Source organism: Psammomys obesus, unplaced genomic scaffold (assembly GCF_907164565.1).
Source record: "Psammomys obesus unplaced genomic scaffold, mPsaObe1.curated_primary_1811, whole genome shotgun sequence".
Classification (NCBI taxonomy): Eukaryota; Metazoa; Chordata; class Mammalia; order Rodentia; family Muridae; genus Psammomys; species Psammomys obesus.
Window position 1 is genome coordinate 396,590 of NW_026594418.1, and position 25,333 is coordinate 421,922.

Here is a 25,333-nt window from a genome sequence, read left to right on the forward strand (position 1 = left end):
AGGAAATAGTCCCTGAAGATATCACATCAATGATGCTACTCCTCCCGTATTCACAGCTCAGTTTCTCAGCTCCAGCTGACCAGCATCTACTGCTCCAGTAAAGCAAAGGCTTAGTTTAAGTAGTCTGGTCTTTTGTTTCTTTAGCCTCTGGTGACAGGAAGAATAGATTCTTTTATTTTTTTAATTATGTTATTATTTAATAGTTCTTATATTTTGTATTATCATTTATCACAATTTATTCAATTTGTATCCTGGCTGTGGCCCCCTCCCTAATCTCCTCACAGTCCTACCCTTACTCCCTCCCTCCACCCCCCCCCATGTCCCTCCCCTAGTCCACAGATAGGGGAGGTCCTCCTCCCCTTCTATTTGACCCTAGCCTATCAGGTCTCATCAGGACTGGTTGCTTTGTCTTCCTCTGTGGAGACTAATAGCTAAACTTTGGGCAGAGGACATGGACTTTTATGAGAGAAGGGGAGATAGAAAGACCTGGAGGGGAGAGGAGCTCCAAAAGGAGACCAACAGAGGCTGGGAGCCCTGCAAAATTGATACCTCAACCAAGGACAATGCATGGAGTGGACATAAAACCCTGGCTCAGATGTAGCCCATGGCAGCTCAGTATCCAGGTGGGGTCCCTAGTAAGGGAAGCAGGGGCTTTCTCTGGCATGAACTCAGTGACAGGCTCTCTGATTACCTCTCCCTGGGGTGTGGGGTACAGCCTTGCCAGGCCACAGGAGCACAGATTCTTACTTTAAAAAAAAAATCATAAAAATGGCCCTGATAGAGTCTTTGCTTCTTTCTGAAAATCCACAGGCAAGGCCTCCAGTACCTGCATTGTTCTCAGTATTTTTATTTTTCAAGCCTCCTCAAGATAGGGCTTAAGTTCCAAGCACTGGGTGGCTTTTCCAGCCCAAAGTTCCAAATGCTTGCACAATCTTCCCTTATGTTCCACCCATTTCTGATACCAGTATCAATTCTAGTTTGCTTTCTATTGCTGCAATAAACACCATGACTGAAGGCACCTGCATATTGCAGAGCACTCCACTCTGGACTCAGCATTAGGCACAGACCACACCCAAACACCAATTTCTAAGCACAAATCAAATGCAAAGAGATCCTGTATTGAGCAAGGTAAAGAGACAAGGTGGGCAGAAACAGTAGCAAATAGGAAAGTGTTAAATCTATCTATCTATCTATCTATCTATCTATCTATCTATCTATCTATCTATCGTTTTTTTTTGCTCTATCTATTTATGATCTATATATCATGTATCTATTTATTTATTGGTTTTTCAAAACACTGTTTCTCTGTGTAACAAAGTCCTGGCTGTCCTGAACTTGCTATGTAGACCAGGCTGGCCTGGAACTCACAGAGATCCACCTGCCTCTACATCCCAAATGCTGTGATTAAAGGCCAGTGCCACCACACGAGGCTGTTAATTTTAAAAGGCGGGGCAGGGGAGGTCTGTGTTAAAATGAGCTAGGACAAGGTAATAAATTCTGAATGGATACTTTAATTGGGTTAGTCAAAAATAATGAATTTTGATTCCTGGACCTTGATAGTTTGATAGCTGGACCTTGGTAATCAGTGTCAGGAATGATCAGTGGTCATATAAGGGAATAGACCTTGGTGGCTAGCTTTAGGAATGTAATCTGACAGTTTAGCAAGGTGGGGGAAGGTAAAAGGCACCACCAGTCAGGGCCATGTTTGCCCTGTGTGGGCCCATGTTTGCTGGGGTTTGGCCTGCCAGAGCCCTTCAGTCCCACCTTTCTGTTTTGTCATTGGGTTGTTAAGTATTGAGTAAGTACCTGTCATTCTCTCTGGTTGCTTCCTGCTGATTTCAGGGCAAAGATCAAGGAAAAGGGAGTCATTAATCTAACGGAATTGAAAGTGGTTCTGGCAGGGGAGGAAGTAGAAAAAATAAGAGGCTCAGAAGGAAAGAACAAATTCAATAAGCTCTGGGTCTAGGAGCTGAAAGGCTCCCGGAAGCCATAGATTGGAGATTGCTTCATGCAAGCCACCTGGCTCATGGAAGGGCATTTGCAGATGCCAGGAGTCCTCCCAGAGGCCATCAGGGAACTATCCACATGCCCAGACAAGATGTTCATAGGCCAGATGAGGAAACGATGATGTCATTTTTGGTGGCAAGAGGTTGGTAATGCCTGAGGAGGAGCTGATTAAAAACTTGGTTATTGATTTGTAAAATTTGTTTGGATAACAAAGGGGAAAGGCAGTTAAGGACTAAAAGGGCAAAAATGAATAGAACAACAATGATGATAAGGGGTCAAGCGAAGGGCCAGATCCAATTAATTTGGGGGTACTGGAACCAGCTTGTGGAGCTGTGATCAAAGAGAGAGTTCCTTTCAGCAGGTCCTCAGAAAGGCAGGTTAGATTATAAGCATTTCCTCCACCACCCCCAATTTGTTGATGGATTAGCAGCATTCTCCTCTGAGGAACAGACAAGTTTCCCCTTTCTCTGCTGTTAAGAGACCTAAGGCGCGCTGGTTCTGGAGAGAGGCTTGGGTCATAGGAGTGAGCTGTCGTTGGAGGTAAGCAGAGATTGGGCTGTGGAATCTACAGAGAGCTGAAAGTTGGTCTAAAACTCTTGAGCTGTGAGGACAGAATGGCCCAAAGAACTGCTGGCCACAGCTGTCCAGTTAAGGCTGGGGACAAGTGGTCAGTAGTGGGGGATTGGGAACTGGTAACTAGGTTGTCACAGGCAAGAGGGACTGGCTAGGGGAAGGCGTTGAAGGGAGGCAGTGAGAAAGCAGTGGGAGACACGGAAGGAATGGTTCATGAAATTGAGAAGAGAGAGAGTTTAACTAAATGACCTCGACACAAGTGAGGGTTTGGCCATGACAGTGTGTGTATCGAAGGGGAGATGACTGGGGGTGTTTGGGTTATTTATGTCTTATAACTGGGAGCGTAGGATTTATTCAGAGCATTTAATGTACGGGTACACCCGCACAACCAAAGTGCATAGCGGAGCCAGTGAGCAGTGAATGTTAATTTTCCTCCAGGATCCACGGACGACTCCTCTCCACCCCTATCTTTACTATGATGGCTGCAAAACAATGATTCTGAAATTACATAAAGTAACCTCCCCTGAAGTATAGAAGGAGCCAACGCCATCAAGTATAAGCATTAACGCCATCAACACCATAAGCATCAACGCCATCAGGATAAGCATTGGGTTATTCCACATAAAATAGTGTATGTCTGATTAGCTGACACGGAAGGAATGAACAAGTCTCCCCAAGACTGAATCATTCCCCAAGGTCGGTTCTTACAAGAGAGTCCACGCTCTGATAAGAAGCCACTGCTACCAGGGAAGTGAGCTACAAAACGGCAAGCGAATAACTGCAGCCTCTGGACACAGACATGGGAGACTCCCGTTATGCTTGCGCGTGTGGAAGTTTTTATTAGAAGATAAGCAAGGAATGCTAAAATGTACCTAAAGGTCATTGAGCATAGGATGAACACACAGACCCCTAATGAACGGCATGGAGTCCTTATGGACTGGCACCCACAAACGCTGTTCAGGTTCCATTCATGATTGCTGAATATTCCTTCTGGTGCTCAACCATCCTCAGAAATACTTGATATTTCTTGTCATAATATCTGTGGGGGCACAGAAAGGAACATGTTAAACATTCTCAAAACAAAGCCATCATATGGCGTCCCCTCTTATTTAGAAGGATGGGAATGTATGTGTCACGGTCAGGCTGAAACCTCCCAAGTGCTGCGTGTGTGAGGCTCCCTGAGTAGTGGGTTAGTAGGCTTCCTATCTTTTATGTGTCAATGGCATGAAGTTCCACTAGCTGCATGTCTGAGATGCAGCATTTTATCAGCAAGGCATGTCTGAAGTGTTGAAGCTTAAAGCATAACAGAGCTGGAACTCAGGAAGGAATGACTTCTGAGCCTCCACAGCACTGAAAGGCTCAGGCTTAGTGCAGATCCCTTCTGCTTCCAAGCTTAAATAAATACTTCTGGCGTGACTAGGCATAGGTGAAAACCACAGTCTGGCCAGGTACAAGAATGAACATTTTAATCCCTCTTGCAATTTCCACACACCAGTGTCTCTGGCAGACAGCCATATCAATGGCTTTACCTTATCCCGCTGTCTGCCTAGGGGTAAACCTTCTAGAAATGAGGCCAGCATCTCCCTGCAGCTGGCCCTACCCTCAGCTGTCTGGTACTGACCTTGCTCACCTGCCTACTCCATCTGACTCCTCTGGTGAGCCCTGTTTGAACTATGGTTGGCTGTGAACCAGGCCTGAGCTGCTTAGGGTTGTGCCACTCTTCTGTGGAGATGCGACCAATTTCTCACTTCGGAATCTCAAAACTCTTAGAAGCAGCCTGTCTCACACACTTGAAGGTTTGAGAGCAACACCTTTCCTGAACTCTTCTCACTGGATTCATTTATCCCCTACCATTTGTCTTCTTGCAAATGTCTTTTTCACTTAACACGAACCCAAGATTCACCCTTTTAAGGCTGAATAATTTGGAATCCTCCTAAACATTTGCTTATTAAACTATAGTTATTTAATTAGACATTAAGTTTACATACAACTTGCCAGCTGAGTTATCTTCTAAATTCTCCTCTTCTTGAGCAATTCTTTTGTGTGCCTCCGGGCCAAGAAAACATTCTTTTTAAAAAATTTTTCAAATTTAATTTTATTTATATCTTTATTTATTACAATTTATAAACTTTGTATCCCCACTGCAGCCCCCTCCCTCATCTCCTCCCAGTCCCACCCACCCTCTCCCTTCTCCCCCTATGCCCTTTCCCTAGTCCCCTGATAGGGGAGGACCTCCTCCCTTTCTATCTGACCCTAGCTTTCTTTCTTTTTTTTTTTTTTTTTGCCCTATAATATGGTTTATTTTTTGTTTGTTTCTTTTTTATTGTTTATTATTATTAGTTACATTTTATTAACTCTGTATTCCAGCTGTATCCCCCTCCCTTATTCCCTTCCAATCCCATCCTCTCCTAGCTTTCTTAAAGTTAATGAGATTTGAAGCCAACAGGCAGGAAGAGGAAATGGGCTCTGGCTTTCTGGTTGCAATCTTTGTGGTGCCTGCAGATGGCGGCACAGCACTGTTGTTCAAGCTTGCCCGCTGCTGTCAAGATGCCAGTCTTTTCAAAGAAAAACACTTGGATTTTACCGAAAGAACTTAAAAACACTTCTCTGAAAAGTCTTCAGAGGGTCACGAAAGAGATGAAGAGGAATAATCTGTTTCTCATTTCAAACAAGCAGCTATTACAGGCGCCCTCAAGCGGACACACTGCAGTCACTGGGAAGGGAATCCTAGTGTTCTGGCTTGAGTTCCCCAGGCTTAAATAAATACTTCTGGTGTGACTAGACACAGGTGAAAACCACGTACAAGGATGAACATTTTAATCCCTCTTGCAATTTCCACACACCAGTGTCTCTGGAAGACAGCCATATCAATGGCTTTACCTTATCCAGCTGTTTATCCAGGGTAAACTTCCTAGAAATGAGACCAACATCTCTCCCCAAGCTGGGCAGAGAGGGGTTTATACACAGGGGCGTTAGCAGCCTGACTCCACAAAGAAATGAAACTAGATTACTCCTTTGGTGGGCATTTCAAACTCTAAAGTTCGGATCTTTGTTCGGTGACATGGGAAGATTTCCCTTTAGGTCCCTCAAGTGCTCTCCTCTATTACTGGTTCCTTCATCTTCAGACTCATTACAAATGACTTCATAGTGACCCCAATTGCTAATGTGGGCTCATCCAAGAGCCTTTGATGAAGCCTTCTGACTTCTAGCCTTAGCTCTCAAGAATCGATCTTGTATGAGTGAACTTTCCAAAATCTCCATTTGAGCAGGTCTCATCACTGCTTACAACTCAGTTCTGACAGTAGAAAGGTCTTCAGTATGACCCCATGGGCTTTATGAGATGACCTCCACCTGTGTCACTTCCTTACCTCATCCTTGTGTTCTGAAATTATGAGTTGTTTATGGTGATCTCAGTATGAAAGCTGGTCCTTTGCATACTTTTTCTCTACCTTGGCCTGTCTGGAAATTTCTTTCAAACATTTAAAGTTAGCCAAGACTCAGTCTTCTCCCAAAAGCTTTCCTCTATCCCTGTAGGGTCCTGTTTATTTCTTCTTTGGGTTATGTTGCTACCTGCTGGTAGTTCTATGGAAGGATTCATTCATGTGATTTGAAATCATCTCTGTGTATAAATCAGGTCGTGTCTCATTGCTCTCTCCATCTTGCCCAGAGCTCAGTATATGTTTTAAATATAGAAAAGACTCAATAAATAAGTAAGTAAATGGATAAATAAAGGGATAAATGGATAAATGGGTAAATAAATAAATATTTTGCTGACTTTATATTTAAGCGTGAGGCATTTTCTAGCTTTCTGTGCCAAGAAATATACAAAGGGTAGGAAATGCCACCTGATCCTTCGATGTGAATATAAAAGATCCCCATACTTTAGAACAGAACAAAACAGATTTCCTTCCTACGATTGAGGGCGAAGGTATTGGTCTGAGAGTTTGGGAGCTTGCGTGTGACCTAAGCTCTAGCCAGCCTAACTCTGTATTTTGGGAAACCAAAGTTCTCTCCTTAGGAGGAATTTCGGGCAACCTCTAGGCAGGTGGTTCTCACCCTGTGGGTCGCGACCCCATTGACAACCATCTCCCGTAATTCACAACAGTAGCACAATTACAGTTACAGTTACGAAGTAGAAATAAAAATAATTTTATAGTTGGGTCAGCACAATATGAACTGTATTAAAGGCCATAGATTTAGAGAGGTTGAGAACCACTGTGCTGAGCGAAAGGAATGCAGGGTTGATTCAAGGTCAATCCCAGATCCCATGTCCATCTCAGATGAACAGTTGCACCTCCTTTCATGCTCTCATTCTCTAGCAGCTTTTTAAAAAATTTATTTATTATGTATACAGTGTTCTTCCGGCATGTATGCCTGCAGTCCAGAAGAGGGCACCAGATCTCATTATAGATGGTTGTGGGCCACCATGTGGTTGTTGGGAGTTGAACTCAGGACCTTTGGAAAAGCAGCCAGTGCTCTTACTCTCTAAGTCTTATTCTCCAGTTCCCTCTCTAGCAGCTTCATACAGAGATACAAACTTACTTTTTGTCCTCATGTCTCGGGAGCACAACTTTCCCCACTTTGCTCATTCTTGCCATTGCGTCCTGGTAAATGGAAACAACACAGAAAGCTGAGTAAAGAACAAGATCATGAACTTTTCAGGAAATGGATGTAACCAGAAGAGGCCACATTGAGTGGGGTAACGAAGACCCAGGAAGACAAATGCCCCATGTTCTCTCTCACTGGAGGCTTCTAGCTCCAAATCTTCAGATGTGAGGGCAGAGCCTGTAAAACCTACAGAAACCAGGAAAGTAAAACAGACCATTGCCAGGATAAGGGAGTTAGGGAGCAACAGAGAGAGGAACAGCAGGATATAAGCAAGCTGTCCAGAGAAATGGGAAAGGTGGCTCTTGAGAGAGAAGGAAGGCAGTAAACACAGAAGTGAGTAAAATAAGAATAAAGGGGTGTGTGTATGTGTGTGTGTGTGTGTGTGTGTGTGTGTGTGTATCCATCTCATGTCATCTAGATTGATGGTGTTCCTTCCAAGAGCCAAAGACCACCTAACAAAAAAGGTCAATACCAGACATGATAAGCCCTCATTTGAGTTGTTGGTCAGGTCTGTTGAAATAACTCCCAAAACAGAGAGCTTATTGTTGTCCTTGGCTACCTCTCAGAGATAGAAGGTAAGAAGTCCCTATTGCAAAAAACCCCACACACTTCCATACAGGCCCCAGAAACCTGTGACCTGGAAGTAACCATGCAAGCTTTAAAAGAGAGAGAGTCCTACCCAGCTATGATGCTTATGAACCACATCAATGACCAGAATCGCATGATAACCCTCTGGGTACAGTAGTAGCATACATATTTTGGTGGTAACCAACAGCTCTCTAATTGGACTTAAGACTTGCTCAACAAGAGGAAAACCATGCTTCGTACTGGAAACGTAGTTAACTATTCAGTGCTAGTGAAATCGTGGCTATTGGAGGAGAATCTATAACTAACTTACCAAACCAGCATAATCCTTAACAACAATTTAAAAACACTTATAGCCACAGATAACTGCAGCCTTCACCCCTCATCAAGGAAACTTCTATTTACAACAGAAATAGACCAATACAGAAAAATATAACCAATCAAAATGCTGAGTTGTAGAGGCTCAGGGAACATTGTGAAATATGTGGGGTTGGGGAGATTGTAAGATGGGGAGTTTCTTATGAGATTGTGACTCCTAGTACCATAGAAGCTATACCCATTAAACTCTTACCAACATGACTGCCGAAATGTCAACTGAACAAGAATGACACCAATGAACATGCCAAATTGTACAGGGAAAAGCCCATGAAGTCTCAACTCTATACAAAAAACTACAGGCAAATGAATAAAGCTGGGGATGGGGGGTGGTGGTCAGGGGGAATATGGTCTTCCCCAGAAAAGAACACACCAATTGGTTGTTCAGTGCCAAACTGTCAGCTGTGAAAACAAACATACAAGTAACTGTATATGGACGCAACAGGTTATACTTAGAAATATACATGTATATACATATATGCATGCAATAACAACTAATAAAAAAGTCATGAATTCGAAGAATGAGAAGTATATAGGAGGGTTTTGAGGGAGAAAAGGGAGGGGAGAAATGCTGTAATTCTATTATAATCTCTAGAAACCAAACCAAAAAAAAAAAAAAAAAAAAAAAAAGAAGAAGGAAAAAATAAAACAGAATAAAAAAAACCCAAACCTCAAAGACAGGCTTGTGACATACAGGAACTTTGTAATTATAATGCACTTCCGTTAATTCCCTCAGTTAAACCATGCTTTCTCCCAGCAACTTGTTTTTCTCTGGCACTAAGAATAAAAATCAACGAACAGTTTAGGTTACATCTGGGGCCAAACATCCTGAGTTTAATAAATGACTGTGCGTTGAGGTCTCTAGGGCACACAACCCAGAAGGCAGAGGCCTTCTGTGCCTGCACAGAGAAGGAGGGCTAGATTTCCTTAGGCAGTTTTACAAGGTTTCTGGGACCTGCTGAATCTTAGCACCTAAAGTATTCATAAAGCACATGGAGCCACTTCTATATGCCAAGGAGAACACTCAGTACAGGAGGACAACAGAGAAATAGGTTATATGGATATTTCTTAAAGAGTTTGCTACTGAATGACATTTGTTAGGATCAAAGGACAGTATTGGTAAGTTCTATATATGCCATGCTCATTTCAAAGACCATTCAAAGTTTAGGAAAGCAGACAGCTTTGCCTGTCTGCTAACCTGTTATTCACACTCCAGCCAAGTTGCTCTTAGGGATTCTTCCCCAAAGACAGTGTGGGTGTTCTGAACTTGTGCTGTGGTCTTCTAGCCCTGGATGAGCAGGTGAGGAAAAAGGTGCTGGGGAGGGAAGAGGTGCTGTATTAGCAAGCACACTGATGGCAGAAAGAAATGGCAGCTTTAACAAGGGAGGAAGATTTTTAAATGGATGAAAAAAAAAAATTAACCAGTGAAGCAGACAAGAAAAAACCCAAAGGGAGGCTACGTGCAGTCATTCTGTGGAGGGCATCTTCCTGATGTGCTGCTCTGCTCTGGGATGTTTTATGAGCCCTGTATACCTCTGAGTATGTCAAGACATTTTCCTTCATAGACGCAGTTTTACTTCCTGGGATTGTTTTAGCATTCCCACCATCCACTTTGCTATTCATTCTGGTTTTTGTTAGCAATCAGGCATTTCCACTGGCCTGTCCTCAGGGACTAGTGGCAGCTTAAGTCACGCGCTTCGATCAAGTGCACCAGCTGTGATGCATAAAAGCACCCCATCTCTCTCTGTCCCTCTTTCCCTTGTCTTTAAACGCTCCCTCTCAGTCTCTCTCTCTTTTATTCCCTGTCTTGTTCATTCTCTTTGCCTCTCTGTCTCACTGTCTCATTCCCTGTCTTGTCCATTCTGTCTCTCTGCCTTTCTGTCTCTCTCTCTCTCATTCCCTATCTTGTTCATTCGCTCCAGTTCCAGTTTACTCTCACTCCTTTATTCCCTATCTGTCTTGTCCGTTCTGTCTTCCCATCTGTTTCCATCTCTCCCTCATGTTCCCACTCCATGAAGGCCTTTTGCCTCCTCCACCACCCAATAACTCTCTAACACTGGATCTCTGTTGCATGGCATAATTTCTTAGTGGAACACGGTGGCATAGGTCGTCAGAGGCGCCTCCACCTTTGCAACTTTATCCTATTTTGTTTTTGCTTTTCCGTCTGCTATGCTTCTGAGAAGACCCTGTCCTTATTACCTCCCTGGAGCTGGGAAATTCTGCGAGGGCATGTCCCTCCTGGCCCTGCTTTTTCAGGGGCCTGAGACAACACTCCAGTATTGCCTTCATGAATGGAATCCAGGAAGCTTATTGAAGGTACTTCAGTTATTTTCCTCCCCACAGTAACAGATGTCCAGCAAATGGCAGACACCAGGGAATTCTCTGTTCTTTTCTTCACATTAGTCTTTTCTTCACATTACCTCTGATTGTTTTCACAATAAGGAAACACGTATTCACAGTGGAGATCTCAGGGATTTAAAAAGGGCTGATTTTGTTTCTGAGAAAGGGTCGACTTTAAATTTAGGTCGAGTACCTAGCCTCCTGAGAATTTTGTTGAGTCATCACCGCTGCCTGCATGCCCCCTGGACTGAGTTATTTGCTCACTCAGTAACTCACGCTTCCGTCTAGCCAGCCTTTATGACATGGTGTCATGCTTTTTTGCTAACATATCAGTCTCCCAACTCGACTGTGAGCTCCTTCAGGAAGGAACTGTTAACATTATTTTCACTGCCAAACTTAGCATCTGGCATATCCGATGCATGCAGGAATGTCGGCCGAGTGAATGAACTTAAAGATAATATGTTTGAAAAAAAAATGTTAAAACAGAAGACTCTACTGAGACCTACAATGACAGATAAACGATATCAGAGTGAGCTGGAAACAGCCCACCTTGGGGAGTTTGTGGATGGAACACAGGAATGTCTCTATGCCTTTCACCTGTATGGAAGGTCACGCAGAGACAGGCTTCTCAGGGAAGGTTAGTTTACTGTGATCAGGACTCTTTCCAGGGTGAGCTATAAGGAAGGCTATTGCCCGGCAAGTCAAGCCAACGGGGCTTCCTTCACTAGGTGCCTGGCACTGGGGCTATAGCACATAGTAGATTATAAGTGGCTCATGCTGTGAAGGGACATGCCAGCCAGTATTCTTTTCTGTGTAGAGAAGAGAGGAGAGGTCTTGCTGTCAGACCCTCAAAGGCATGGCCATTCCTTACAGACTCTAACAGGCACTGGGATGAGAGGCTGTCATAGGTTGATTTAGTTTCTGTACAGTGTGGCCATTTAAGGACATCGGAATGAACTGTCAGATTTATTTAAAACAACAACAACAACAACAAAAAAAAAAACAAAAAAACAAAAAAACTAGTATTCTGCTAGGATCCAGGGGCATTAACAACTTATACTATAGGTGAAACGTTTTCAGAGATAGCGGGTGTCCAGAAACACCTACAGCAGAGCCTCATGAGACCAAGAACTAGCCACTCACATCTAAGAGAGCCAGAGTCTTATTGATGAGATTGCTCTGTCTCCCCCAACTACCTCACAGGAAGAAGAGAAACAATTGTGAAGAAGTGATTAAGGAAGAATGAAGAGACCCTGTGATGTGTTGCCTCACCCCAGCTACAGAAATCGGGAAATGCTCACATTTACTATTGTATATCCCTTGGTATTTGAGTTCCTGAGTTTTGGCTGGGTATAACATTTGTAAAGGCGCATAAGATTTGCATCACCATGTTACTTTGTGTGTAGGTAACTATTGTAATTCATAGCCAGGACAGGAAAATCTACTCCCCTCCACAGTGGAAAGGACAGTATGAGTGAAAACTAAAGCTGGTTTTCAATCTGTCTCAGGAATTTTGTAGCCAGCTGCCATAGCAGGCACTTGTATTCCCAGTTTCTTGGGGAGGTAGGGGTGGGGGCTAAGGAATGCAGATACCTCATGCCCAGGGATTTGAGGCTAACCCAACATGTGGAGAACCTGTCTCAGAGAAAAAAAAAAGGAAGGAAGAAAGAATTGTGTGAAGTGTTCCATACAAGTTTTTGCTTCACATAACTTGCTAAATAAAAATTACATGTGCAAACTTTTATTAAGGTCAGATGAAAATATATGAAATTGTTAACGAGCTCAAGAGAATGGATCATTATTTTTCTTTAGTCAGATTTTTTTTTCCACAGTGGCAGATATTGGTTTTACTGCTGTAGGCAAATCACACAGATTCTGCCTACATTACATTACATTACATTATTTTAAGTTATAGTTACACACAGGCAGTCAAAAGGCTCTGGCTCAACTTCACGTCTTGGAAGGCTGGTCGCATTATGGGTACCAGAAAAGTACAGAGAATATCCAGAGCAGCAATGCTGTCATCATAAACAGCACTGCTGAGAGTCCCAATTTCTCCAGATAATTACCACAAAAGTGAAAACGCATGAATCTTCTGCCTGTGGCAAATCTGGGAATCACTACAGTACAACAATATGAATTCATTATGGAAATGCTGACATGCTAAATATAGTCACCCCCACAATATATTTCTGTTCAAAGGGACTTATTTGAAGTTGAGCTCTAAATTCATACTTTCTGTCAGCATGTCGGGGCCGGACAATCTCAATTTGCAGCACGCTATCCTCTTTGTTTGAGAGTCTAGACAGCACAATGAATAGAGTGACTTTTCTTTTTCCTTTTTGCCCACACAATGAACGCTCTTTAAAAATAAAATATTTTGTAAAATAGCATTTTAATCACTTCTTTTCTCTATCTCTCTAAGGCAGGGCTATTAATAAACCATGAAAGTTCACATTTGATTGTCACTTCTGAAAGCAAGTGCAGGACTTCTGTAGGAAAAAAATGGGGTCCCTGTAGCCAGCCATGAAAGGCCTCATTCACAGACTTGACCCTTCCCTGTTGTGTCAAGGCTGAGATACCAGTCAGCACTCTGCTTCTGCTTCTCTGGAGACAGTACTGGCAGTGGCCAGGCCTGCAGTGGGCAAAGGAAATGCTTGTCATGTGCTGCGGGCTAGCTGTCAAGTACTGTTGGGTGGGCTGTCAGAGACAGCCTACATGATGTGGGTATTCATCACAGGAGTTGAACATTCTCCTCTACTTTGGAGACCCCAGACCTTAAGATATGGGGAAGACTGTCAGGTAGTCTAGATTTCAGCATGGAGCTGCAGAGAAAGCCTAGAATTGTCTAGAGTTACGGCATACAGCAAAGAACAAATCAAGAACTGGTGTTGGAGGGAGCTAGCCTCCAGGAGGCAGGGAGTATGACACGAGAGCTAAGACTGAACACAATCCCAGCATCCATCACTGGTCAGTTGATGTCTGTGAACGAAAAGTTGATGCCTATCACAGCAGACACTGTAAGACTATAAAAAACAGTGTCTGCTGAGACACTGCACTCAGAGACACCTGCAATCAGAAAGCACTTGGGGTGCTTCAGTAAATATTCTGGAAGAAAATACCGGAAGTGCCATATGCATGATTTTTGCTCCAAACAAATTAAGGTTTCCCTGCACTTAATCTAGAGCCTGGCATTAGGCGAAACACCCAGAGTCATGCAGGCTGCATGCAAGTGTCCTCCAGCACTAATATAATTTCCTGGTACTTGCTTAGGTGTTCACCACATTCAGAATTTGCTATATGCTGACATTTAAATGCCCTGTAGTACTAGACTTATAGCTAGGACCTAATTTGATATACACTAATCCTCAAAAAAAAAAAAAAAAAAAAAAAAAAATGTAAAAAAAAAAAATAAAAAAAGGTGAAAAAAAAAAGGAAAAAAACACAGATTAAAAAAAAAAAAAAAAAAAAAAAAGAAAATGGTAATATGTTTATTAAATATTATCTTTTTACACTATGAGGTTAAAAATAACAAACCTCTACTCTGGTAAGGTAGGCCCTGGAAAAGAAAAAATTATCAAGAACACTGTTTGACATCTGAACACAAGCACATCTAAAATTTTTTAAAAATCATCAAAAATAAGGGGACTGAGAGATGGTTAAATGAACAGAATGTTTGCCATTCAACCATGAGAACCCCAGTTCAGATTCCTAACATCTACGTAACCGCCAGGTGGAAAAAACAGTTCATGGAAAGACAGGAATAGGGGGTCCCTGGAAAAGTGGGCAAGCTAGATTAAGCCAAAGCAGCAATCTCTGGCCCAGTTAAGAGACCCTGCCTTAATGGATATTATGACAAGGGATCAAGGAAGACTCCTGACAATCAACATTGCATATATATGTACAACTTCACAATTCAAACATGAAAACACACCATATATACATACATGTTTAAAAAATCGTAAAGATCTATGTGTGAAACATGCTTGTTATTCCACTACTCAGGAGGCTGAGGCAGGAGAATCAGGATGTTAAGTCCAGCCTAGGCTGTACAGGGAGCTTTGTTCTTGACAATCGAAAACATCATACAAAAATTCTATCAGTCATAGAGCGTAGACCTTTAGACACTGGATAGATATGCATATTTCAAAATATGTGTGTTTCAGCTATACTTTGTCTGTTTTACAAAATAGTCTACAAGCACAATAGACTATGCTTTTACACAGATGTCCACACACTGAGATATACATGCGAATTCCTCATGATTGAATGGCTATATGATCCAAAAGCACTGGTGTGCGCAACGTCAGCTGCCAACTTTCAAGCCAGCCTTTCCCAGGTGCTCACCCTGGGCTGGGAACCATGCCACTTGCTTTACACACGTGACTTTCTATTCCTTGAAACGTTCTGATACAGGCATTATCATCCGCCCTCACATTTTGAGTGACAGGACTGAATGGAGGTTGGGGAGAAAAAGAGAATGAATAACCCACCCAAAGACATGCAGCCAGATTGCCATGAAGCCCTGAATTTAAGGCCAGTTCTGACTCTAGGCTAGTTCTTAGCTTCGTACTCCGCCCCATCCTCCTCATAACGAACACCACCTAATCTTTGAGTCCTCTGGACTTGAGTTCAAATCCCACTTCTGGATAATTGTGTGATCACTTTGAGTATACACGTGTCTGTTCAGCGTGTATATATATGTGTGTATATGTGTGTATGTGTGTGTGTGTGTGTGTGTGTGTGTGTGAGTGTGAGAGAGAGAGAGAGAGAGAGAGAGAGAGAGAGAGAGAGAGAGAGAAATTCTAATGCTGGGGACTATCTTTCTCTAGAGATGCTGACACATAGTTCTGAAATACATTAATCTGCCTTCTTGGGAAACTCTGACTCATTTTACTGGAAAAACAAGTTCATGTGCTAAGATGTGTGGGCAGGCGCACATGACCCCTCCGTAGAAAAACAGAAAAAACAGCAGTGTGATTTTCCTCTACCAAGTATTAAGAAATGGCTAATTGTTCTTTTGTTTGTGTTATTGGTTTTTATGTTTGGCATGGTCATCTTTTGACTTGCAGACGGCACTGTCTCGGCACAATGCACTGAAAACAGCAATGTCAGTTGAGCAGCAGGAGGAGATGACAGAGTGGGAGAGATCTTCAGCATCCACTGTGATGCGAAGACTGGCATTCCCTTCACCATTCCCAATACGCTGAATCTGTCACGGACATTTATACATGTTCAATTACACAGGCGTTCCCACCTGTTAAACCTCATAGAACTGTTACGTTTAGCATGTATATGTCAGTTTATCTATACTGTATCTTCATCTTCAGATTGTAAAAATATTGCTCTATATTAAATGTGTCCCATAGTTACATTTTATCTTTTCAATTTTAAAAGGTCTACCAAATTGAAACAAAACTTTTTCAATTATACCTAAAATATACTCCTTTCTCACCAGTTCTCTTGGACCTAAAAAAGGGGACTCATGGATATGTCTAATTCAATAGGAAATAGAACAGTTAGTAGAAAAAATGCCACATATGAGTATGGATATGCAAACCCAAACTCAGTTTTCCCATCTACAAAATGGGAGTAACAGCATCTACTCACAGTAGATTGAATATTACCTACCCAGCTCTGACCATCATTCTTAATTGGTCTCTTGGTTTCACTTCCGTCTCTATACAGTGGTCATGGTCACCCAGAATGAGGAAACTGCAGTGTGGTCATTAAACAACACTGTAACAGCTCTCCAGAGTTTACAATTGGACTTTTCTGTGGACTCTCTCTGGGACTGTAATCAGGCAAACATCTTGCTTTCTTTAGGGATGTTTTCTTATCTGAAAGGTTGGTAACAACATGTCTCTCATAGCATTGCCAAGGTAGTTACGTGAGAGATTTGAGGCACATCACAGCCTTACATATTTTGTTATTCTGCTAATGTGCAGCATTCACAGGCCAGATCTGGTCTTTGATTCATTTACTGCACTAAAACCCATACTTAGTTGGAGACTGCAATCCATCAAACTGTGCTGAATGTTCAAATGAGGTAAATTAGATTTTGTCTCTGGGTTGTTTTGACCCATGAAACTTAGGACACCTAATGTGTGGGTCCACTACCACCTTATCCCAATCCATTTTCCAATTCTGTGGACATCAACGTGTTATACAATTAAATTCCAGCCCTAGCTGCCCAGAGTCAGGGTCATACTCCCCACGGTAATGGCTTAGTCCCACAAGGATGCCCCAACTTGAGTTGCAAGCCTTGAGTTTCTCTATACTTCTGAGTAACTATAAACCAGGGCTCCCCAATTAACTAGAATGGGTACATAGGACTTACTACTACTAATATGCTATCAGCTCCACAAATCCTATGCAGATGTAAATGCAAGAAAACAGAATGCAGCAAGGGTCCATGCTCTTTCTGGGCATGGTACCAGTCAAGACCTGCATGTGCTCATCAACCGAGGGCCTATACGAATCCCATCATTTGGGGATTTGTTAGATGGGAACATCAGTGAACCTTACTCTTCTATCTTGGAAAGTCAATGGACAGGCTGAAAGCTCTGGGCTTTTTAACATGCTTGGGCCTTCCTGGGTACCCATCTATAGTCTTCAAGCAATCAATCTTCTCATTAGCATTCAAGAAGATATCATTTTGGAGATGCCAAAAGTTTAAGGAATTTGCTTTTTAGGAACTAAAAGTTTTCATATGTACAAGAACCAAAGACAATGACCATACATCACAATCTCTTCACCTCTTAAAACCTGCAATGAACACCTAAGGCTTTCTGATAAAACTCAAACTCCATGAAAGCTTCAGGATCTGAAACCTTCAATATGGAGATTGTGTCTGTTTCCAGCATTGTCATATTCATTACTTTCCTCATGAGCCAGTCTAGAAACACTAGCTTTCTTGCTGATGACTGACCATGCTAAAATTGCTCCTTCCCAATTTGTTCCTCTCCTTTCATTGTTTGGCCTTTTCTTTTAGGGCCTCTTCGAATACACTTTCTCCAAGACTGCGGCCACACTTAATTGAATCAGTCCACTTCTAAATCCCAGTGATCATACCATCAACACGTTTTTATCTTCACAACGCACCTTATACATACTGTCATCTGAAGTTTTATTGTTAATTTATTGGCTTATTGTTTACTTCCTTCCACGAGGCCCTTCACTTCTGCTCTTTTTTTTTTTTTTGTCAGAACCAGAAGCACAGAGTTCATGGCATTATTATTAACTGATGTACTATCAGCTTTTAGTAGAGCATTTATTCTTTCAGCTCCACTGAGAGAATTTTTAATGCATGGTACTGCACATCTGACTGTCAAATTCTGGAGGGTGGGGGGGATTTTATCTATATTTAAATGAGGAAGCACAGTCTCTGAGATGTCAAATGATTTTCCTAAATTAGTGAATTAGAAGTTTGCTTCAAGTCACGAGTAAAACTGAGCCCATTTCTTGAAGAGCTCACTCTCAACAGGTAGGTGTCTAGGCTGAATCTATCACAGTTACCCTCATGTGATGGTGCTTAGACCCTGTAAAACCCCCAAAGCTTTCTTTTCCCCTTTCAAAGACACATTTAACCATGGTCACTACATTGTGCTTATATAAAGAGGAAGGCAGGTTCCTTGATGTATAGAGAAGCTGCTCACATTACTTTTTGAAACAAACAAAATAAAATCACAACCATCTGTATGAACCTGAATAAGACCTTTCCCCTTCCTTGGCTTTATCTTATCAGCAGAGTGATAAGGGCACCAGATTAAATTATCTCTAAAATCTTGCCAGATTTGCAATCAGTTTGGGGTATGTATGTGTGTGTGCTGTCTTAATTAACTCTCAGATGACAAGTTAGTCTTGACTCCCCGTGGCACAATTTCCAAGGCTTTCCTAGTCCCACTCGAACAGGGCATACATCAGCTGATTTACTGGCACCATGTAGTTTTGTTCTTGATTAATCATGGGTCAACATGGCACAGGGGGTGGCTCTGTCCCTGTCAAGAGGTTTAGATATAGAGTCCTAATACATAGCCTGGCTAATAGGGACTGGGTCTAAATATGAATTTTGAGCAACGATTGATCCTATTTATATGATCTTGACTCATTTTTATGGGCTTTCTAAGGCTTCTTACTAAAAGCATCAATAAGATCATACACTCTAAATATGCAAAAGAGGCGAGCTCAATTAGTCACTTATTGTTTCCTGGAATTGAAATGATCCTGGTGACATTTCTGAGAAGGCATAAAGCATTGCAGTGAGCTGAAATAGAAAAATGGTCATGTCACAATAACAATGGCAGCAGTGGTGGCAGCCAGTACTTTATCAAGTATTTACTATAGCTAGTGCTATATAAACACCTGATTTTATTCCTCCAATGTAAGGTGAAGTTCTAAGACCTATTCTTAACTACTTATTAAGGAACATGAACTGTGAACCTTGGATAGGGCACAGTCCATTGAACATTTTCAGTTTCATTTAATTCTTCATACTAATAATGAATTTTTTAGTTTAAAAAAAATATTTGTTTTTTGAGAATTTCACACAATATATTTTGACCATGTTTTTCCTTTCCCCAAATCCTACCAGGTTCTCCCCCTCCCATACCCAATATTCTTTCTGTCTCTTAAAACAAAACAAGCAGGCGAACTTGACAAACAAACACACACACACACGCACACACACACACACAAAACAGAGGGCTGAAGAGGTGGCTCAGCAGTTAAGAGCACTGGCTGCTTTTGTCAAGGACCCAGGTTCAATTCCCAGCACCCACATGGCAGCTCACAACCGTCTGTAACTCCAGTTCCACAGATCTAGTGACTTATTCTGATGTCCTTGGTCTTGAAGGACATCATACACATAAAGTAAAAATAAATAAATCTTAAAGCCAGAACTGAAACAAAGTACAGAAACATATGGAGTCCATTTTTGTTGTTGTTGTTGTTGGCTATTCTTGAGCATGAGGCCTGTCCTGGAGTGTGGTTGACTCACTCAGTGTCACTCCACTGAAGAAAACTGATTTTCCCTCCTTCAGCAATTATTAATTGCAAATATTTTCTTAGATTCTTGGCCAGGAGTAGGACTTTGTGTCCACATTCTCCTTTTCCACGCTGGGATTTTGTCTGGCTCAAGCTTGTGCAGGTCTTTTGCATGCTGTCACAGTTTCTGCCAGTTCATATTGCATTGGCCTTGTTATATCTGAAAATGCTGCTTTCTTAAACTTGTTCACTATGTCTGCCTCTGCTTTTGTACGTATCCCTGAGCCTTGAGGGCAGGTATGATGAAGACATCCTCTTTAGGTCTTACCACTCCAAATCCCTCCACTCTCTAAACATTGTCGAGTTGTCTGTTTCTGTGTTAATTATCTATTGCAAGAAGCTTCTCAGATGAGGGTTAAGTGATGCTATGGGTATACATCATTAGGAGTCATTGTATTGCTATGTTCGTTTAACAGAATGATAGTAGTAGGCTTTCCTCTAGAGCCCATCAATACCTAGTTGTATATTTTTAGCTTCATTATGTCAGATATGAGTTATATCTCATGGAGAGGGCCTTAACTTAAATAAAAGTGATTGGTTACTCCTAGGACATTTGTACCATTTGTAATAGTGGGCAAATGGCTAGGCAAATGCACTAGGTCGCTTGTATAGCTCACAAGGTTCATAGCTGTGAATGGTGACATTGATGATTACTTTTCTCCTCTGACAGCATGTACAGCACTTGAATGCTAGTCAATATAGCTGAAGCTTCAGTTGAGTACCCAGCTTGATTTCTCCATATTTGTGTATGTTCATATACGTGAACATATTCATATATGTTCAGCAGTAGGATATTACCATTAGGTTGTGGAGGGTAATCAGCAGCATTGGTAATCACCTGTAATGTTTGGGGGTAGGGTGTCTATGGGACTCCTCTGGTCAACAACTCAAAAAGTTGTAATGCATTACTGGCACTAGGGGTTTATTTGGTAGCATAACAGATCTGGTTGGTGTATTTTCTCCCCTATTACAGAACTCCATATAGTAACTTCATTAAATTCTTTTAACATATTTTTAGAAGGCCGTTTGATCAATCCATTTAAACAAGCAGGAAAATGTCTATTTATTCCCACAGACAAAACAACTGTCTCGCTTCACCAGCGATGTTCTCTTCGTACTGAACAGCAGTGAGTGTGGAGTCTTCAGGCTGTCCAAGGTGTCAGGAATTAAAGATAATGAAGGGGACAGCTCTAATTAAGATATCCATATTATCCCCTCGAAAGTTCAGGGACCATTCCAGATGAGCAGTGAGTAATAATGCAAGAGATGAAAGACAAGGAGAAGGGGCACAAAACAACATCCTCTAAGCATAACACAACCATTGCAAACATGAACTCACGGAACCTGCAGCCACCTGCTCTAGGTCTGCACAAGATTTGCCTGCAATTACTCATGGACGTAGCAAGAATTTATGTAATCATCCCCTTATTTTCTAACTACTTACTGTTAGTAGAACCTGGAAGAGGGGGAGTCATTGACCTCAGTTGTGTACTCGGTTCTGAGGCCGCTAGGCTCCAATGGATAGATAGATCTAGAAGTCACATTTATAGCCCTAGTCAAACTTAGTGGCTCACAAAACAACAACAACAAGAACAGCAATGTGAGAAAGAGATTTGTATGGAAGAAAGATGGAAGACAAGGATGGGAAGGAGATAAGAAAGACTGGGAGGTAATAGTAATCACTATGTATTATATACATGTATAAAATAGTTAAGAGTTAAATCAGTTAATAAAACATAATTTTCAATGGTATTAACATAGTGAACATGGCCTGAGTTGCTCAGGATGCTGGCTCTGTGTTGACATAGATGAGCAACCATATTATCTAAGACACCCTTTATCCATTCTTCTATCATGCTCTACAAAGTTCCTAGCTTTGGATCCGAGCCAGGGTCATACTGTTGGCAGTGGATCCTGGACATTTGGCCTAGTCTTAGAATTCCTCCAGCTAAGCCTGAATTCATTCCAAATCAGTCTTAGGAAGAAGATAAGCAAAGAAGATGAATGTGGACCTAGAAGTTGGGGAGGCCAATCAAGAGAAAGATTGGAAGAAAAGTGGGAAGTTAGTAGAAGAGAGATAAAATGGAGGTCCAGCAGAGATAGAAAATGGAGAAGGACAGCATGTCCAGAAAAAAGCCACTGTCTGTCCCTTCAAGTTGGTTTATGATTTTTCTGTATGACCCCAGTACCCCTGGTTGCCTTCTAGTTTGTTATAAAAAAGATGTCTTTTCACTTATATGATTTCCTCCACTGGGCTATGCTAGAGGGCATTTATTCTATCTGTATTCATAACAATTCATATAAATAATGCAATGGTGCATTTTGAAAGAATAAACAGATGATGAAATGGATTCATAAATTAATGAAAAACCCAGGGGTGGCAAATCTATATACCTAGCATATCCACACAAGGTTAGGCCCTCAGTTGTATATTGTAGTAATTCTTAAGTGTAAAATCAGTGCATTCTTCATAGACAATCAAGACTTTGGATTCAATACTGCTGAGACTGAACTCTTGGATCTTTACTGGCTAAATAAATGGCTTAAGCAATTTACTGCTTAGTACCTCAACATACTCATCTTTAAAATAGAAATAATATAAATTTCCATAGAATTGTTAAGGTATAATTGAAAATGTACAGAGGTGATTAATAGTAGCATCTTACTTTAAATATTAGCTAAATTAGCCATCTCTTTCTCATTTCTATATATAGGATATCGTCCTGTTTTCTGAGTGTCACTATTTAAAGGCAGTACTTCCTGATCTTCTCTGTGACATGTCACAGGGCAAGGCTATGACAACAAAAAAGAAATTAAATGTAGGAATCATTCAACACAGAATACCAGCTGACTCCTTTAGTCATGAGGGAAAGGAAGATGAACAATGAACAGAAAAATTGTTGTAGGCAACAAAAGCTACATTACTTCAAGGATTGGAAAAACAGAATTTAGTCTGGGGTTGGACTTTCAGGCATTTCACATAAAACAAATGAAGAAAACAACAGTATCAGCTGTGTTTACGAATATGAGCTTGTTTTTGTTTTCACAAGACAGGGTTTCAATCTGCTTCCCTCCAGAAAGAATGTTAGAGACAAGCACATGGCATGCTGGAAATCAGCTGATGTAGAAATCAGGAGGCCTGTATTAATCTTAGTTTGTGCTCATTTGATTAAGATGCCTCATTTCTTTGGATCTCGGCTTCTTCACAATGGAAAGTCTGAGCCAGAGTGCTGGTTTCATTGAACAAACAGGCATTGTAAATTATTGTGCCTCAGGTGTTGTGCTGGGGGACCAGGAAGCTCTGCCCTCATTTAATGCTGAACCACAGGTGCTACAGTAGAGAATAAAAGGGAGTGAAATCAAGTATACGGTATGTCAACTAGTGTTGTCATTTTATAGGGCTTGTTTAGGCAAACACATTGATGAAGGGGGCTGGAGAGGTGGCTCAGCAGTGAAGAACACTGGCTGTTCTTTCAGAGGACCTGGGTTCAATTCCCTGTACCTACATGGAAGCTCACGACTCTAACTCCAGTTCCAGGGGATCCAGCACCCCCACTCAGACATGTATGTAGGCAAAACACAAATCAACAAGACTTGAAGCACTATATAAACTGGAAAGTCCTTGTCTTGTTCCTGATTTTAATGGAAATGCTTTGCGATTGGCATGATGCGTTTAGCTGAGCGTTTGTTGCATCTTGCCTTTATTATGTTGAGATATGTCCCCCGTATCACAGTTTCTCCAGAACTCACATCATGAAGGGATGCTGTAGTCTGTCAAAGGCCTGTTTTGAATGTAATGAGAAGGTCATGTGGCTTCTTCCCTTGAGTCTGTTTATGTGGTGGATTATTGACTTATGCCTGTGGTACCATCCCTGCATCTCCGGGATGAAGCCAACTTGATCATGGTGGATCATCTTTCTCATGTGTTCCCAAACTCGGTTTGCAAATATTTTATTGATGATTTTTCTCATCTGTTCTCATCAGAGAGATCAGCCTGTAGTTTTCTTTCTTGCTGTTGTTGGGTTTTTTGTCTGCTTTGGTGTTGGGGTAACACTGGCTACATAAAAAGAATGAGAAAGTACCCCTTCCTTTCCTGTTTTACAAAATGATTTGAGAAGTGTTGGTGTTAGTTCTTCTTTGAAGGTCTAGTAGAACTCTGGGCTAAATCCCCTTGGCCCTGAGATTTTTTTTAAATTGGGAGATTTTAAATTAGTGCTGGTATCTCATTGGTTGTTATAGATCTACTGAAATTATTTACTTCATCTAGATTTAGCTTTGGAGGGTCATGTGCATCTAGAAAGTCATCCATTTCTTTTAGTTTAATTTTCAAGTCAGGAGAATGTAGATTTTTAACATATGTCCTCACAATTCTCTGGATTTCCAATATCTGCTGTAATGTCTCCATTAATTTCTAATTGTATTGTTTTGGGTCTTCTCTCTTTTCTTTTTGGTTAACCTAGCTAAAGGCTTGTTAATCTTGTTAATCTTTTTAAAGAACCAGCTTTTATTTCTGCTGCAACTGGACTGCACCTTACCATCTCCTGGGCTCTCTTTGGGACCCTGACCCTGTCACAATGCCAAGCATCATGGTTTCTCATGGCCCCTTCAGTCTTCAGCCTTCAACTGCAACTGAGGCTGCACCTTCAAGACCAACGACCTCTCCTGGTGCCAAGACTCAGCTGCTCTCCATTCCCCTTCAAGCCTTCAAAAACAGTACCACCTAGGAGACTCTTACACACTACCAATTTCGCTAAAATGTACCTCTTTTATGCCTTCTGGACGACAGCCTTCATGTGCTGACCCTGAAGAAACACTGTTAACTTCTCAGATTCAGCTAACCAGCATTGATCGTTCCATCAAAGCAAAGCAAAGCAAAGCAAAGGCTTCACTAATGGATGTTTACTTAAGGGTGACTGGTGGTAGAGAATAAATAGATCATTTATGAGAGGAAAGATGGGGATAGAAGCTAAATGATTTCATGGAAACATTGTGTGAAACAAGAAATCGAGCTAGCATAGCATATTGACCAGATTCTTGTCAGGAAACTGATGTGACTGAAGTAATCTTAAGAAAGAGTTCGTTAAAAAAGTAGACATTGAGACTGATAAGATGACTCAGCAGGTAACAGCACTTGCCACCAAGGCTGACAACCGGAGTCCAATCCCTGGGATCCCCATGGTAGAAGGAGAAAACTGACCTCTGAAAGTAGTCCTGTGACATTCACATGCTTGCCATGGCACATACATACCCACACACACATGGGTCATTAAAATGAAATAAATTGAATGAAAAATAAATGAAGTGAAAAATGGATTATGAAAAGAAATAAGAATTTGTGGATTGACCACAGTAGGGAGCCATTTTTTACCTTAGTCTGAAGAAGAAAAAGGGAGCGAGAACCGGTTCCCACCACACAGAGATACTTGTCTTCATGGGGCCATCTCTGTAATAGGTGGGAGTAAGGCTGCAGCTGACTTGTGGCAACCCTGTCGAGGATGCTGGGAAAGGAACAATTCTCTAGGGTTCTGCTAGTGCCTCCTAATGGCCAAACCCAACTAGACAACAGGAATACCTGAACCAGGGTGCTGGTGATTGACATATAGAAGTCTGCCTTGAGCTTTATATGCTTCTGTCACCCAGAGTTAAGATCAAGTAAGAGTGATGGGGACACAGACAGACCTTCAGAAAGAATGCACACATGAAACAGGACAGGCGAATAGGAGGAAGCGAAAACAAAGTGATTCTCAGAATAGCCTTCAAGGTATACTTCAGACCTTTTAGAGGCAAATACACTAAGTAC

General features: G+C 41.6%; 1 protein-coding gene across 1 annotated transcript in view; it reads right to left on the reverse strand.

Annotated features, from left to right (window-relative positions):
- Window positions 1-3,393: 3,393 nt before the first annotated feature.
- The window catches only part of Fggy (FGGY carbohydrate kinase domain containing), a 334,558-nt gene continuing 312,618 nt past the window's right edge, over window positions 3,394-25,333 (reverse strand). Inside the window, exons 15-16 of the mRNA XM_055618965.1 lie at window positions 7,123-7,184; window positions 3,394-3,619 (exon numbers count right to left, since the gene is read on the reverse strand). Coding sequence (XP_055474940.1) covers window positions 3,538-3,619; window positions 7,123-7,184 — 144 coding nt within the window. The 3' untranslated portion in view covers window positions 3,394-3,537. The remainder of the gene's footprint in view (window positions 3,620-7,122; window positions 7,185-25,333) is intronic.